Source organism: Centrocercus urophasianus, unplaced genomic scaffold (genome assembly GCF_019232065.1).
Source record: "Centrocercus urophasianus isolate 14NV4802_14NV808 unplaced genomic scaffold, USGS_Curo_1.0 seq_11, whole genome shotgun sequence".
NCBI classification, from domain to species: domain Eukaryota; kingdom Metazoa; phylum Chordata; class Aves; order Galliformes; family Phasianidae; genus Centrocercus; species Centrocercus urophasianus.
In genome coordinates, this window is record NW_024884253.1 from 66,660,451 (window position 1) to 66,677,211 (window position 16,761).

Below are 16,761 nucleotides of genomic sequence, written 5' to 3' on the forward strand. Positions count from 1 at the left end.
ACCAGTTCTGATTTCTTTACGTAATTGTAACATTTGACCTTCTGATAATTTATGGAGATCATTAGAGCATAAAAGTAATGGCTATGCTATAATCATTCTTCCTCAGGGGCTGATGCAAAGTTATGAGAACCAATGCTAATTTTCATGCTTTAAGTTTGATACTGTTGTAAGGATTTTTTTTTCTTATGCATGTTGTTAAAAATTCAGGATTATACACCATATATACCTCAAATCAAGAGAATTCCACTGTGCAGCTCTTCTGCATAAGGAACTGTCAAAAAGCTACCTGTCCAATCACAGTGCTTAATACATGGAACTCAATCCTTTGGATACGTACATACAACAGAGCACTGAACTCTAACAAGCAAAATACAAGGGCAAGAACTATGGCTTCCCCCCCCCCCCCCCATTAACCTATTTTGTGGACTCTCAAGAGGAAAATGAGTCCTGTCAATGTTTTTTCATTGCATAAGACTTCATATCTTACCAGAGGACATGTCATTATTTCAGTTTGCATCTCTCCCTCAAGAATACTTTCCTCTGATGAAGTAGTTCAAGGACAAGTCTGTTGTAGCAAGATATAACAAATGGATCCAAGCTATGTTAGGACTTCATCAGTAAAAGCACACACTGTAAATTTACTTTGACAAGCAGGACAAATATTTGCATCACATGGCCCTACTGGAGGACAATACCGTGTACCACCGGTCACTTTCCTTTCAGGTCAACTTGATAAAAGTAAAAACTAAGCTATAAGGGATAATTATATCTATTATAATTAGGGTAAATTATGAACTTCCAAGACAGCCAACTATGTTTTTTTTAATAGTCAGATTAAGTAAAACAACTTTTTGAGTCTAAATAACATCATCTAAAATACTATATGACAATATACTCACTGTAAAAAACAACATACTATACTATTATTTCAGCCATAAACACGCATCTTGTGACAACTGAAAGCCAACTTGATGAAAGGACAGAGAAACAGAAAACTACTGTCACTCCAACTGACAGTCAGTCTCTCTCAGGCACATTCCAAGACATGAGTCTGAACACAGCTCAGCACAGCTGAAGATCTTGTTAAGGTCAATCCATCTCCCTTACAAAGAACTTACAACTCTGAAAAACAATCTCAGACACCAGACTCTGACAAAATGCATTCTGCATTTCCTTGCCAGAAAGCTGGGCATTGTTTTAATTTCAATAATTGAAACGGGTTTCCAGTTAGGCATCTTGTATGTGTATTTGTATGCATGCTTGCCATGATACCCTTACCCATTAAAAAAATACCACACGTGTAGCAGTCAGGCTGAGTAGTTAGCAGGCTAAACAATCTTAAAAGAAAAAAGGTTACTTCTAGAACTTGCATGCTTTGAATGAAACTTCAGTTGTTGTTTTGCTTTATTCTGAAGGAATTCTTCGTAAGATTCTGACCAGTGCCACAGGCAGTTTATTTGTACATACCATTTTTCTATTTCAAAGACAGGCTTCAGATTTTACTGGTGCATGGTCCATTGCCAGCAACAGACACACAAACCCACCAGTGAAACTGAAAAATAGTAACAATAAGACACGCTTGAAGAGAATTTTTTTTAATATAGTTTTCATTTAAAAAATAAAATAGGTGAAATTTTAAAATAGGAATCCCAACTGAAATTTTAAAATATTCTTCCATGCTAAAAGCCAGAGTCTGGATGTGAGCCTCATGGAAGCCACACAGAAGTAACATTGAAAGAAATTTAATCTTTCACATTATTTGTACTGATATCTTTACTTTCTTGGCTTATGTGACTGTTGGTATTTTTACTAAACTGATCTGAATCCTCACTTTTATTTTCTATTTCCATAGCACTGCTTTCCATAGGACTGTGGTGAGATTCTCCACCTACTTCTGCTTCCATTTTTGTGACTGCATCCCGTTCTTTATCTTCCACATCCATTCCTTCCTCCGTTTGTGCTGGTCTGCACTGAACTTCCTCCTCTGTTTTACTTTCTGATTCCCCCTCTTTCCTCTTTGCTTTAAACACTTCAACTCCCATCATCCTCAGGTAATGAAGTCTCTCATTCTTGGGCACAAAGGCACGGAGCGATGTCTTTCCTTGCCAGCCACAGAGCACTACAGGACACTGAAGATCATCAGGTTTTCTACAAACAAGCAGTTACTTCTGGTCAAGTAGGAGAAAGAATCTTGAAAACAATTTTACAGCTGTAGCTTGAACGTACAACAATTAGCAGCAAACACAGCTTATAGCTATTTCTAGAAGAACCATAGAATGGCCTGGGTTGGAAGGGACCCCAAGGGTTCATCAAGCTCCAACCCCCCTGGCACAGACAGGGCCGCCAACCTGCATGTGTAATACTAGAGCTGCCCAGGGCCACATCCAACCTGGCCTTGAACAACTCCAGGGACAAGGCATCCACAACCTCACTGGGCAGCCTGTTCTTGTAAGATGTACGTATATTGTTCTTAACCTCAGTATCTAAACACGTACCTGCTTGTCCCAGCATGCAAAGCAGCAGAAACCAAAACCAAACCAACTTCAAGACTATCCACTTCTACAACAGGTAAAATGATTTTCTGGCTCTGACACAGTTTCTAAAACTAATTTAAGCAACAGTGTGATGAACTTCACATTTAGAAAGATTACTCACAGAGCTTCCTAAATTGCTTAGGCAACAAAAACGAACAAAGAAAATGTTTAACTTTTTCCTATTTCTTAAAAGAGAAACAAAAGCATCACATGCAGTGATGCTGAACATCTGTGGTAGAACAGGTAGCTCTCCTCCATAAAGCTGAACTCTGCAACTGTTTTTGAAGGGGCACAGGCAAAGATAGCCTTAGATCTTATTCTATCTGGCTTTACTGCTGACCTCACTACATCTCTACTGTTGTTTTTTTTCCCCTGACTCAAAATAAACTGCTATGCCAACAGCAGTTTAAGTAAGTAAATGGAAAGCTACATATGTACTTACTCGGGGTCTGGCTCATACTTCAGAACTATACTTCCCATCGCTGGAGTACAGGGAGAGAGGAAAAAAACAAATGGATATGTTACTTAGTACAAGGTTAGTGTCAAATGACAGAAATCAGAAAAATTTTGAAGAAATCAAGTTTCTAGACAGCCATACAGCATGACTTCAACAGCTGGTTAGCAGCTACCTGCATCAATCAGAAATTACAGATAGTACCAGTGGTTTGAGGTTTGTTTTTTGTTCAAACCAAAATATGCTTAGGACTTACAGAAACAACTGCCAAAAAAAAAAAAAAAAATAAAATGCCCCTAAATCAAACAAATTAAGATCCAGAACCACAGCATATTAATTCACTCAGTAAATGTAACAAGGAATTTTTAGATAAAATAAAGCAAAATAGCATATGGCAGCCCGAACTTTAGAAAATGTGTTTTTCTCCTATTTTGCCTCATCAAACCCAAAGTACAAGAACCAGCAATCACTTGAAAGTAAAATGATATAAATAAAGTGAAAAATGTCTCAATTCCTTCAAGCACTCAGCACAGAGGAGAAAAGTTCAAGTACACGTTACTCCCCACATAAGAAAATCAGATGTGTACCTAAATTTGATGCACAGAACCACGAGAAACAATTGTATATGACAAAATTTCAACTGAGCAGCAAAGATTCGTAAAGAACCTAAAATCTTTCTTCTGTTATTTCATGTGCTCCTTCACAGGACTGCTGCATGAAGTCACTAACCTGGCAACTTTCCAGCTCCATGTTCATAAACCTCAAAAGCTGTGACCAGAAAGAACTACAATTTCTAGTGACACACTGGGCTTCAATAACACTTAATTACCTAATTAACAAGTTTTAGGATAATTTTAGAGGGTTTTTGTGTGTGTTTTGTTTTACAGCAGACACAGTTTACACGTCAACAATTTTTTCTGGTTTTCCATTTTAAACAAACTAAATGATGATCATTTTGTCATATCACAAACTAGAAGATATCACAAACTGGAACATATCACAAACTTACCCATGTCTTTGACTTTCCTCTGTGTTTCACTGCTGAATTTACTTAAGAATGGATTTTCCTGGGTTAGCAGTATTTTAACATCTTCTATGCAGACATTTATAATCCTTGCATGAATGAATGGGTATAGAGTATATATTCCCTGTTCAATAGATAGATATAATTATTTCAAAATGTAGTTTCTACTTCACAAAGAAAAATGTTCAAAACAGCGTCTGCTTTAGCCAATACCAGAAAGTATTTTTTTTTTAATTTTAAAACATACTGAAAATGCAAATTACTCAATCTGACAAATTCAGGGCCAGCTGTGCTCTAAGCTAAAGAGAAAACCAAGGTATCTCCTTTGAAAATGCAGAGCTTTGTAATTACCTCCTGTGCTAACCTGAAGGCACATCCAAACTGCTCACCATCGCTGTTGCGAGACCAGACTTTTATTCCTGTGTTGATAACCTGCAAAAGGCAGAGCCAATAAGCATTATTCAATGGTATAAATTGTAAATTATCACTCTGAGCTTTGTTTTTCCTCCATTGTTTGACTAAAACTAGGAAAAAGGTTGACTTCACATTTGCTCTTTGGACTGGATACTCATTTAAATTCATATGAAAATTCACTCAAGGGAAAAAGGAATTCCCACCAGTGAAATACAGCTCTCTTTCAAGACAGACAATTATTACTCCTTTCCATGTTGAAAACACCACAGTGAAGAAAAGGTAGGCTTAAAATGAGGGCAGCAACTATCGAGATGTCATTTTAATCAGCGTTTGAACCAGAATTTTCTATTTTGAAAACAAGAGATGCTTAAAATTAGGATGCCATAAAATCTGTGGTACCCAAAGACTTACTGTCTAAATAGCAGACTTTCGTTCCTTAAAATTTTGTCAGTTATGCAGCCATTTCCTGCATGTGGAATAAAAACATAAGTATCCATCTTGAAGATCTGATGCAAATGTTAACTGAATACACATGGGGATTTTTAGGATTCAACTGTATATGGCCTTGAACAGTATCTGATCTATCTGATCTAGGCCAGTACATTTTATTCAATGACTTAAGACAAATCTTTAGCATTTGCAATGCATTTTTGTGGGGGATTTTTATTAACCACCACAATGTCTAATTCACAAAAGTTATTCATCTCATTACTGTTCAGCTTAAGTTTTTCAGTTTTTGAAATTACTTTCAAACACTGCTTCCATATAACAGGGCCAGCTAATGGATAACTTGAGTTGAATTATTATTTTTGGTAAGCTTTCAAAAAACTAGTACTGCTTCCTAATATTAAGAGGATCATATAACTACAGCAGCATCAACACAAGCTTCTGATTATTTGTGAAGGTACCTGAAGACCACAGAACATTTCTGAGATGCCAAAAAATAATATTGATTTTGATCTTGGAGAATTACATTTACCTCCCTCGAGACAGTACTTCATCTCTTAATAAAGGAGGCAAAGAGAGGCAAACATTCAAAGACAAGGAATATCTGAAGGCTAATTCTCTATATGAACAGTTAAATCCACAACGAAGTTAAAGGACGCAATCACTGATGTTTTTGATCTTTGTTGCAAAGATGAACCATACCTTCATCTTCTCACTGTTGTTGAGAAGCACATTCCTCAGCTCCTTGGAAACCATGTACAGCTGTCTCTTCTTTCCTTCTTGAGTTCGAGTTAATAAATTCATCTTGGGAAATGAAGGATCCAGTGCATAAAACTTCCTATGGCCGTAATACTTGTTTTGATTAACCGAACAACAAAATTACATACACAAAACACACAGATGGGTGTCTTTGTTTAACCTATCTCTGCAAAAACCTTCAGTTAATTGACATTAGCTTCAGTACACAAAGATCAGCATTTCAGAGACTCCTGCTATCAGAAGTGATTCAGTGTCACAGACTGTAAGATGCACTTGAACATTTCCATAGCCAACTACCATCCACAGCCTTTAGTTGGCTACCCTCTTTTAAGAAGAGTTTGAGTGCTGTTCAGATGGGCATCTAGTGCAAAGACAGGGAACAAGTTTACCTATGACCAACCAGACCCATCTTGTGTGATTAACTAAATTGCTAATATTCCTCAAACTGTTTGTTAGGAATCTTACTAGATTAAAAAAAAAAAAAACAAAACTTTTTTTTTTTCTTACTGGATAGGAAGGAACAATGGGTCATCTTCAGGGAGAAATACAAAAGGATCTTCTTTAAAACCAAACAACTTCATTTTTTTAGATGGTGGAGGTCTAAAAAGCAAATACCATTGTCAATTTTAGTAAAAGTGATTTAGCACTGGGATATTCAACTCATTTAATCAACATTCGCTCCTATGAAACTGATAATATGCCAAACTTAGTAGTGGCATTTTACTGTTCTTCAGTAAGACAATAATACATACAGTTGATTTTGTAAAATGAGGAAGCATAAGCAGTTCCTTGAGAGCAGAAGCCACACAAAGCAGACATTTGTGAGAAAGAAATTGTGGAGACAGTTTGAGATCTTTCAAAGGTCAACTTCTGAAAATAGTTATTTCCTTACCAGAGAAGAACGAACTATCAGACTTTCTAAATGCTGATATACCAGGAGGTTATTCTCCTAACTCACTAAATTCACAGATGTAGATGGAAATGTACGACAACTGAGAAAATTCAGTAATACTTACTGATCCACTTCTAAGAGTGAAAAACCAAAAGAGCTGAACACAACTCAGCAATTACAATGAGGACAAATATTTAGACAGCCTCTTACCCGCAAACTCCTTTTTTGCTCTGCTCAGTGTCTGAATTTTGCTGTTCTTGTACTTTCTTAGACTCTTCATCTTCAGCAAGTGTTGGTTTCTCAGTAGTATCTTCAGAACCATCATCTGCATTTGTTGCTGTCGCTTCAGTATCTCCTGTTTTTTCTGGTAATTTCTGATGAACCTATTTCAAATACAGCATTTTCAACAAAGCCAAAATAGTACCTAATGAGTAACAGACGGTATCTACACCTGCTCTTTGCACACATTTAGTTCTTTCAACTACTTCTATGGAAGTGCTTAAGGAGATCCATTTAGGGAGTCTAATTACTCATGTCCAGACACAATCACAGGTTGCATTTACCACTAAGTATGGCTCTGAACAACTTGTGACCAAAGGCGTTTTTGTACCATTTATAAAATCACATTCAAACATTCACAGAGAAGATAATTTTAAGCTAGGATCTGCTGCTTTCTAGCACTCAAAATAACTTACTGTACATTTCCTGTAACAGTGCTACAGAGTTAAATTTAGAACAGCATCAACTATTTGGAAGATGTTTGCTTACAAACAAACTTTTCTTCTAATTGCGACAGAAGTTTCACTCAATTCTTGAAGCAAATCAAATAAACAGAAGCAGCTAAAAGGGATTGAGACAAAGTCTCTCTCAGAACAAACTGAGATCAAATGACTCACGTCAACATACAGTGCTGACGGTTGAAAAACAAAACTGACAGAAAGACATTGAATTCAGATGGCTGAAGCTGCTGCTGCTGCTACTAACAGTTCTTCATACAATCCTGCTGCTGACATCTGCTGTACTGATCTGCTAGTGAATCACTCCTGAGCAACCCATCATAGAGTAAGATATATTGAAAACAGAATTAACTTAGAAGAGAATAAGTAGAAAAAACAGTGTCAGCAGACAGACCACACACAACTAAAGGGAGCAACAGCTTTAGCTACCCAATCTAATCAGTGCCTGTAATTGTTTCAAAGTCTTAACTTCATATTTAACTATGATCTTGCTATTTTGCTATGAATCATTTTTTATCCTATGTCACATAGTAAATTCCAGAAATGTTACTGAAAGTTTGCATTTCAGCTCCCTTAAAATAAGTTACCTTAGGCTGGCGTTTATTCCATGGCATTGGAGATTTTTTTATTAACACAGCCACAAAAAAGCCTCCTGTGTTCTGGTGATGTGGCAATATTCTGATGCTAGGAACAAACAACAAAACCATGACTGCAGTGTACTCATCATCAGCCTTTGTGGCTCTCACAAAGCATTAGTGATGTCATATTTACTTTCAAGGTAAGCTTAAATATCCGTATTAGCATTGCACAGATTTAATATATCAAGGTAGAAACAGGATCTAAAATAGAGCATTCTGACAAAACAACTTGCATCAGTGCCACGCATTCATTTCACCATTCACATCTGATCTTTAATGACTCACATCTAAGCACTATTTTTAGAATAGCTATGCAAAATCTTTCATTGAAAATAAGTCAGTGTTGAAATGTTAATATTTAACACACTTTTCTGGTAATTTCACTATGCATCTCTATTGGTTGCAAAGAATCTGACATGCTGCATTAATATTTATTCCTGGTAAACAGCATTCACTGGAATGTAACTATTGTGCACTACCATTACATACAAAGCAACCAAATCATATTTAAACCTGCACAAGCACAGAGCTGTACTACAACACGTTCCTAATCTGAACTCCTAATTACAATTTGTCCATCACCATATAAAGTTAAGAAATCAAAACCTCATAAAATCCATTCTGGAAAAAACAAAAAACAAACCCACAACTTACCAGCGCTCTAGATTCATTGCCTTTAGTTTCTCCTCCTCTTTTATAGGAAACATTGTGGGACGTATTTGTGTTTGTCTATTTGAAGGCACATCTTTCCACTCTTCAAACCACTGTCCATCTTTCAGCATGACCTTTAAATGAGGAAATACAAGGTATTACAAAGAACACGGATACCTTCTGAATATTATCCAGGACTTAGAATGCACCTATAAATCCACTCTAAGATACAGCATATACACAATACTACTTTATACCACTGAAGGTTCAAAGCTTTTAAAGGACATAAGTGAAAGATTAGAGGCACAACTCTTGAAGTACGATATTCTGAATACTGTTCAAGCAAGAAGACTAAAGTGAACAACAATAGCTTCAGAACCCTCCATGTCTGCTTCCATAGCAGCCACTAGGTCTGTAAGAAAGATCATGTGTAGGGATGCATTGGGCAAAAAGTGAAATGAAAGGTCTTCCGTGGTTTTAAGGCAGCAAAATAGGACACAGGGATGGTGACTTCAGGACTAGTAGGTATACTGAAGTGTTTTCTGGAAGCACAAACAAGTCCAGAATTACACTAAATACCAGGATAAATAACAGCTCTGTTCTGTTAGGTAACTGCTGGAAAGAACATACTGAGCTCCTTTCTACCGCACATTTTGCCAGCATCTTGTCACAGCACAACAACAAATAAAAGAGATGCAGAAGTCAATTATATCTGAAGTTAAAAGGTTATTTTCTTCAAAATTCAGAGCTAAATCACTGGAGATTACTCATCATCTAACCTAAGGACAGAGTACCGAACATCACTTGAACAGAACCTTGTTTTCCTTTTGCTGTTTTCAGAGATTCACAGCTAACACATGCTCAGGAATATTCAGTGTAATCACTGAGTCACAGAACTTCCACTGAACAGATATTTCACCAGGAAACAAAAGATTGTACCCAGTGAAAAGAGTACCAAAGCAAGCTAACATGCTGAACGACAAGCTAGCCAGTGAGGCTTGAAATAATATTATAGCAGCAAATAAAAGACAACTTCCAACAAATTTTACTAGCTTAATTTCTAAAATACATATTATGGAGACTTGTATTTCAATTGCAGTCATAGAAATAAATGTCACTGAGAACAGAATATATTCTTTGCAATCTCTGTGTACACATTTTATAGCCTTACACAGTAAAACAAACTAAAGTAACTATTATAGAGCCACAACTGTGCATTTTACACTTATCCTTCAGCTATAAGCATAACATTTAAAATTATGGAATAAAAGGAGAGAAATCAGTCAGTTTCTAGTCTAAATTTCTAATGGCAGAGCATATGAAATTCTCTACTCTGTGCAGCCTGTTCATTAGCTTGCATGCAAACACAAACCTGCAGATTATACTGTTGCAAGAGACTAGTGAAACACTGGAGAAAGATATAAACAATGGTGTTGCAAAAGCACAGATTCATAAGTCAAATTTAATCAGAGCATCCTACTACCAGGATGGCTGCCTACTTCTTGATTATACTCTTAACAGGAAACCAAAGAAGCTTTGGGCTCATTTGTGCCTCCCTACTCATCTGATTTAAATTCTGGAAACCCAAAAGGCCTGGAGAAAAATACAGGATTTCTATTAATATACTAAGATTACTCACACCACTGCAATTTTTGTAGGTTATTTCCATACAGAGTTTAACAGCTTTTACTTCCAAATGATTCAAATGGACCAGCTAAACAACAGTAATATCCTACAGTAACAGACAGTAAAGGCAGAGAAGGCAGGCGAAGTTAAAAAGTGGCTGAAATGATGGCGCCATCTACAGGCCACGAGCTGAATGCAGTCAGAAAGGGAACACGATTGAAGTGGAGGCGATAGAGCCAAGAAGAAAGCTAAGGGAAAATGAGAGCAGCTGAGGAGAGAGGCACTTAACATTGGAAAGATTTTTTCACCCTCTTCTTTAATACCATATAGTCTAAAACTCTAAACAGCAAGTCACCAACGTTATTTCAGGTCAATCTAATCCCTCGGAATTTCACTCCACCACACACCAAGAATGTTGCAGAAATACCATATAAAAGTACCTTCCATTTTGTAATTCCTGGCATCCTCTTCAGACCTGGCAACTCAGAAGAGACATCAGCAAGTTCTAAGGCACCTGAAATCTCAGATACAAATATATATACATATATATAGAAACCAGAATTTGAAAATTGTGATCCTAATTAACTTTTATAAAAAAAATTTTCCTTAAAGATTTCGGATCATTACTTTTCATGACTTCAGAGGAACGAAATATAATGAAATCACTACAGTGTAAATTGACAAGAAAGATGGTTAGAGTTGCTCATTCCAACTAAAGAAGTTTGCAACCCTACAAATTAGCCAAGAACCCACGGTGCTTTTTCTAACAGCTGCACAGAGTAGTTCTCCACAATCTGTATCATTAAATGTCATTGTTCCAGGCAGCACAGTCATAGAACAGTTTTTATTTTTACTTAGTATTTGAATTCACTAAACTGGTTATGTATTTTTCAGAGGAGTGCTCTTTTGGGATGACTAAGCCTTTGAAAATGAACTGCATATTCTGATCTTATGGACTTACAACCTTAATGCATTTCAATGTGACTGGAAAAAATATTAATCAACACAGAATTATCACTGTTTAATCTACTGAGTACAAAGTTTAAGCTAACCTATGTCCAGAAAGTATTACATAAAAATTGACTAGTGAGGAACTATCTTAACATGTCTCTTGAGATTCTGAATGGTTATTTAAATATTAGGACTACTCTTCCCCATGTTTGTTTTACACAATTTAATCATCCCTTCTAGATGAGTAACCATTTACTCTTACAGTAGCTCCATGTGACAGCTGAAGCACCTCTGTGAAATAAGTGAAAAAATGATAAAGGTATGCACATTCCAGAATGACATTTGAAAACTGATTCTACTTGACATTTAGGTCTTTCCTTTGAACGCTGACTACTTACAGCATGACTTCAGCTGATGCCTCAAGATGACACCAGATCAGTCAGGCATTAAAATGAAGTGTCAGAAGTACTACAATTCCAGGCAGAGGAACGGGGCATTTTCCTTTTTCCTTAAGGAGAAAGGAATCGCTAACTTGCTATCTAAGTAGCAATACTACAAAGTAATAGGTTCTCAGATAAGACAGAACCAACAAACCTTCTGGACTAACCTAAGAAAATTTTCAAGGTCCAATGCTCAAAGCAACAGGGGTAACACACTTATTCACTAGGACACCTAAATAACCTTCAAAATACCTGTACTGAACAGATACAAGATCCGTGTGCCAAATGCAATAGCACAGTTAACACCCTTAGTTCCATGTATTGCATTCCCCTCAAATACTGCAGTGGATGGCCTCTGTCCATTTCCATACTGGTTTGTGTTCATAGCCAAAACAGTCCTTACTACTTTACAGTCTCATCATTATTAAACATTTTACTCTCGTATGACACAGCCCTCAAAAAGCCATGTGGAAATAGATCCAAGAAAACTATCTTAAATAAAAATGGCTATTTAATGTCTACTCAAAAGGACTAATTCCTAATTACCTCCATATATTTCAACTAAATGGCTGTTTCAGAGACAATGAAATTCCATACATGTTTTGAGGACAGTACAGGGATCAGCACAAATAAAACATTACACAGAACAAGCTCGTCTATTTCCAGAACTATTTCAACTCCAATTACACTACAGTTGCTTCTGCACTGCACATGGCTCAATTTAATACACTGCTAACAAATTAGTGCAAAATCCAGTTAGATGTCTCCAAACATCAAGTTATGGACCCCCAAAAAAGAAAGCCCTTTAAAAAGAAACAAAAAACAGCACATTGTTAAAAGCCCTTAGAAAAAAAATCCTTTAGCTGAGATCAGATGTGGGCCAACATTACAACAAGCTGACACAGTGCAGATCAACTTTCCCCCCCCCCCACTCACTACTTCAAACAATGGAGACTTAACAGCAATGTAAATCAAGCCCTCATCTGTAGGCCAAAACTGCACAAAAACCATGAGCCTAAAGACACCGATACAAGCACATTTACAGTGCACATCACAATGTAAGAGAAAGTGTAAGAGAAAGGATGCTAGAGGTACCAAACTGCTTAAGGAGAGTCTGGGGTTTTTACTCCTATGGGCTACAAATAAGGCCCCACGTTGTGCTTTCCCAAGGAAATAAGAAAGTGAGGCAACGACTCCAACTAGTGGAATCAGTAGAAGACAGGTAACAGTCTGAATTCCATTGCTTTTTTTTTTTTTTTCAAATCATTAAAAAACTTCTTCAGGTTTTATATTGGCAGCTGATTTACTCTCTTTCAGGAAGGCTGCTCATATCAAACACAATGAAATCTAACACAAAAAAAAATGCTGCTGTTTTACAAACCAGGAGCACATTAACTACACTAAGCTTATTACTAGTACTATCATCCACATTTTTTTTTCCAGTTGAACAGTAGGAAAAATGTTACTTTTTATCTCACCTTGACTCTTTTCCAGCAGAGATGCAATCACAGCTTCATTTTCAATAGGATTCAATGAACACGTAGAATATACCATTCTCCCACCTTCTGCCAGCTGTTCAACACCACGAGTTGCAATTCTTAGTTGCAATCTAAAAGAACAACCTTGGTCTAATGAAGTATCATTCAAGAACCAGAAACATTTATCATTAAATCTGCCACAGTTGAAGTTACACTACAGACACACAAATCTCCACGGACTGCAAAATCAGCACATGCCAAGCTCAACAGCTGTCAGCAGTACACCAACTAAAATCAGTTTTAAACTGTCAGCTATCTCCATACTGCAAACACACACACAATTACACCTGTTAGAAGAGCAATAAGGTCAAACATTAGCACTAATGCATGGTAGGCTTTAACATGACATTCTGTTATTGTCCATCTAGTGCTCCATCAAATCTATTATACAGCATACAACACTAGAAAAATAATCACCCAAGCCCTTATCTTCTCAAATCTAGAATTTAAAATGAAGCCTAATCTGACTGTTCCAAGTACTAAAGACAACAGAGTTGAACTAATATTGGCCCTTACTTCAGTAAAAAGCATCACTGAGCTGGACAACCACCTCATGGCCCTTGCTGCATAGTTACAACTAAAACAAACCCTGTAATTACAAATGAGTCACTAAGCAGTAACACCTCATCACAGGTCACCTGAATCATTCTAGTCGACTGCTCTCTCAGCTTGCAACAAATACAAATAAAACATTCTCAGTTTTTCAGCTGCCTTTTAATTAATGCTTTTTACCATGCACCTGTATTCACTTTCATTTAACATAACTTGGTCTTAGGTAACTGAAACCATGTAAGAGCTAAGGTTTTAAAAGATTTTACAACATCACTATTAAGTTTTATGAGCTTCTGTGATTACATCAGTTGTTTTCTAACAGTATTTCACCTGCCTAAACATCATGAATCCCATTCAACTGATCTGTTCCCTACTTTGTTATCTACTCTGTAGAAATTAGTCCAGTGAATGTGAGTGTCATATATTCACACAAATACAAGAGATTTAGATTCACACGCTTCACTGGAGGTTGGCCTCACATCTGAGATACTAAAACTTTCTCAGAATAACATATGAACTCTTGATTTGATGAAAACTAAAAACCCTTTGTCATATATTAACATACAAATTCACACAAGTACTAAAAAGAAGGGGGAAAAGGAAGAGTAGAAATGAAAGATAAATAGATGTACAATAAGCACTTTTACCCATGGAGCTGCAAACTGTTTTGTGTTGTCCACTTCTTCCATACATCAATGTTTTTCCTCATGGTTCCATCTCCACTAGAAATGAAGTTGAACACGTATATATTACTTGTGGGTAAAATTTCTTCCATACCCAAAGGACTTACAGTTGAAAAGTTAACACTCCTCTCCATGGTAACTAATTCCCTTTTGCAGTACTTTCATTTCTACACTATCTTTGTTGTTCAGTAACCACATTTAAGTATCACTTCGAATGAGAAAAGGTCTCCTTGATCTGGTATTCCCTTACCTAAGACAGTTTAAGAGCTCCAGCTCTTTTGGAATTTAGTAAGCAGGATAACGCTCTCGGTAACACAAAAATTCTAGTACACAGAAGATACCTGCAGGGGACGTCACACAAAATCCTGTCATAGAAGAGGATCTCTTTTCTTCCATCCACATCTATTTGTAGATTAGGGATACTGGAGGCATCGTGATTTACCACCATGATACACGGACTGTTTAATCGTTTAGCCTGATGAACCAGCAAGTAGCAGCGCTTGTTGTCAACATCATTAGCAATTACAAAACCCTCTGTGAACATAAAGCAGTAGAAAAAAGCTTTACTATTTAACAATTTAATAATTTACAGCTTATTGCTCATCTTCACATTCACATAAATCTTTTACCAGATATTTTTATTTAGGAAACTACTTATGAACAGTGGACACTCTCCTGAAAGTAAATTAAACATGGTGAGGTTTAATAACTATGACTAATACACTCTCAAATTTTCTAACTTCAATTCAGCTGAAAAGACACAGATAAAGTTCCTTCCACTTTTCATTCTCTGAGTAAAACCCCTGGAACAGAGATAAAGCCTTCACTGCCACTGAAGACAACCTCTGTGCATCAGATGTGTAATGCAGAAAGAACCCATTCCCAAGCTCACCAGTTCTATGGACAGTATTTTCTGTGAGCATTTAATTAAACGTAAGTATTTGGAAGTTTAAGCCTGAAGCAACTTAAGCCAAGCGTTTGCAGGAAGCCACTAAAACACAGAGGCAGATAAGATACCACCTGCTAAATGCACTTATGTATAAAAATTAAGCTGTGATCACATCTACTACAGTCTGGACTGTGAAGATAACCAATGCATCTCTCTCCTTCAAGCCGAAGAAGCCCACAGAAGTTTCAAGGACAAGACATAGGTCCTTCCAATCTCATACAATCAACAAACTACAGAATTTAGTAGGTAGGTAAATGCAGTTGCTTTCTGGGATATTAAAGGTAACCTACAAGAAAACAAAATGAAAATTTGAAGCCCCAAAGGTTTTTGATAGTTTGTCCAAACTTACTGGGAAAAGGAACATTCATGTCTGCATGCAACATTTCAATGAGTTGAGCAGTCTTAGATCCAGGTGCAGCACACATATCTAGAATCTAGAAACACAAATGGTTAAAAAAAAAAACCCAACAACAAAACAAAACAAGCAAGCTATGCGCTTGAAAAAAACTTACTGTGTTGTTGTTTAAACAGAATAATTATAACCACTGAGGACACTGATCATCAAGAAAAAACACAAAACTAATTCACCAAGGAATGCAGTTTTAACTCAAGTGGCTAAAACAAATATAAGTTCTTTACCTGGAGGGTGGTGAGGCACTTGTACAGGTTGCCCTGAGAGGCTGCAAGTGCCCCATCCCTAAAGGCATTCACATCCAGGCTGGACAGGACCCTGAGCAGCCTGATTTTGCCAGCACAGGACATCAATGCTGCCACTGTAGTTTCCAGCTTATGAAGCAATATTCTATGAAGATGCCACATTGTGTTTTTTAGTTACCTTGTGATCAGGGTTAACGTTAAGCAGCAGAGGTGGGATCATGCTAACAGCCTCCTGACGACTGATGTTTCCCTTAAAAGGAGAAACAAAAAAATCATTTAACAGGAGAAAAAGCATTTCTTTTGTGTCAGATTTTTTAAAACTCTGGGAACGAAAATAATGAAACAGTCAAAAACACAAACTTGGCTTACAAACTCAGGGTTAAATTTTAACACTTAAGTAGTATCTCATCAAGATGAAGTTTCTGAGAACTTCAGATTTACTCCATCTGCATTAACTCTACAGATCTAATTTCTGCCCAGATGAAATCAGAAATTTACTTCAACCAAGTAAAAGTGAGAAACACCAATCACTAAGGGGAACTTTTTGTAATACACACACACACAGCATTTACCATACTCAAACACCTGCCTGTTTAACAAGCAATAGTTATAAGCTGGGGGTGTTCACTTGGAAAAGGGTCTAGGGAAGGATCTCAGTATGTAGAGAGTAGCCATAAAAAAAAGAAGGGAACAGACTTTTTAGCATGGTCTGTTGGGACAGAACAAGAAGAAATGATTTCAAACTGGAAGATGGGAGAATTAGATTGGATATTTTAAAAAAAAAAAAAAAAAAAAAAAAAAAAAAAAAAAAAAAA

General features: G+C 36.7%; 1 protein-coding gene across 1 annotated transcript in view; it reads right to left on the minus strand.

Moving 5' to 3' along the window:
• Positions 1-840: 840 nt before the first annotated feature.
• NSUN2 (NOP2/Sun RNA methyltransferase 2) overlaps positions 841-16,761 on the minus strand; it is a 17,150-nt gene continuing 1,229 nt past the window's right edge. Inside the window, exons 5-19 of the mRNA XM_042834505.1 lie at positions 16,125-16,196; positions 15,639-15,723; positions 14,682-14,874; positions 14,305-14,379; positions 13,046-13,176; positions 10,617-10,690; positions 8,554-8,684; positions 7,849-7,945; positions 6,735-6,907; positions 6,140-6,232; positions 5,576-5,711; positions 4,364-4,444; positions 3,998-4,136; positions 2,977-3,016; positions 841-2,148 (exon numbers count right to left, since the gene is read on the minus strand). Coding sequence (XP_042690439.1) covers positions 1,743-2,148; positions 2,977-3,016; positions 3,998-4,136; positions 4,364-4,444; positions 5,576-5,711; positions 6,140-6,232; positions 6,735-6,907; positions 7,849-7,945; positions 8,554-8,684; positions 10,617-10,690; positions 13,046-13,176; positions 14,305-14,379; positions 14,682-14,874; positions 15,639-15,723; positions 16,125-16,196 — 1,926 coding nt within the window. The 3' untranslated portion in view covers positions 841-1,742. The remainder of the gene's footprint in view (positions 2,149-2,976; positions 3,017-3,997; positions 4,137-4,363; positions 4,445-5,575; positions 5,712-6,139; positions 6,233-6,734; positions 6,908-7,848; positions 7,946-8,553; positions 8,685-10,616; positions 10,691-13,045; positions 13,177-14,304; positions 14,380-14,681; positions 14,875-15,638; positions 15,724-16,124; positions 16,197-16,761) is intronic.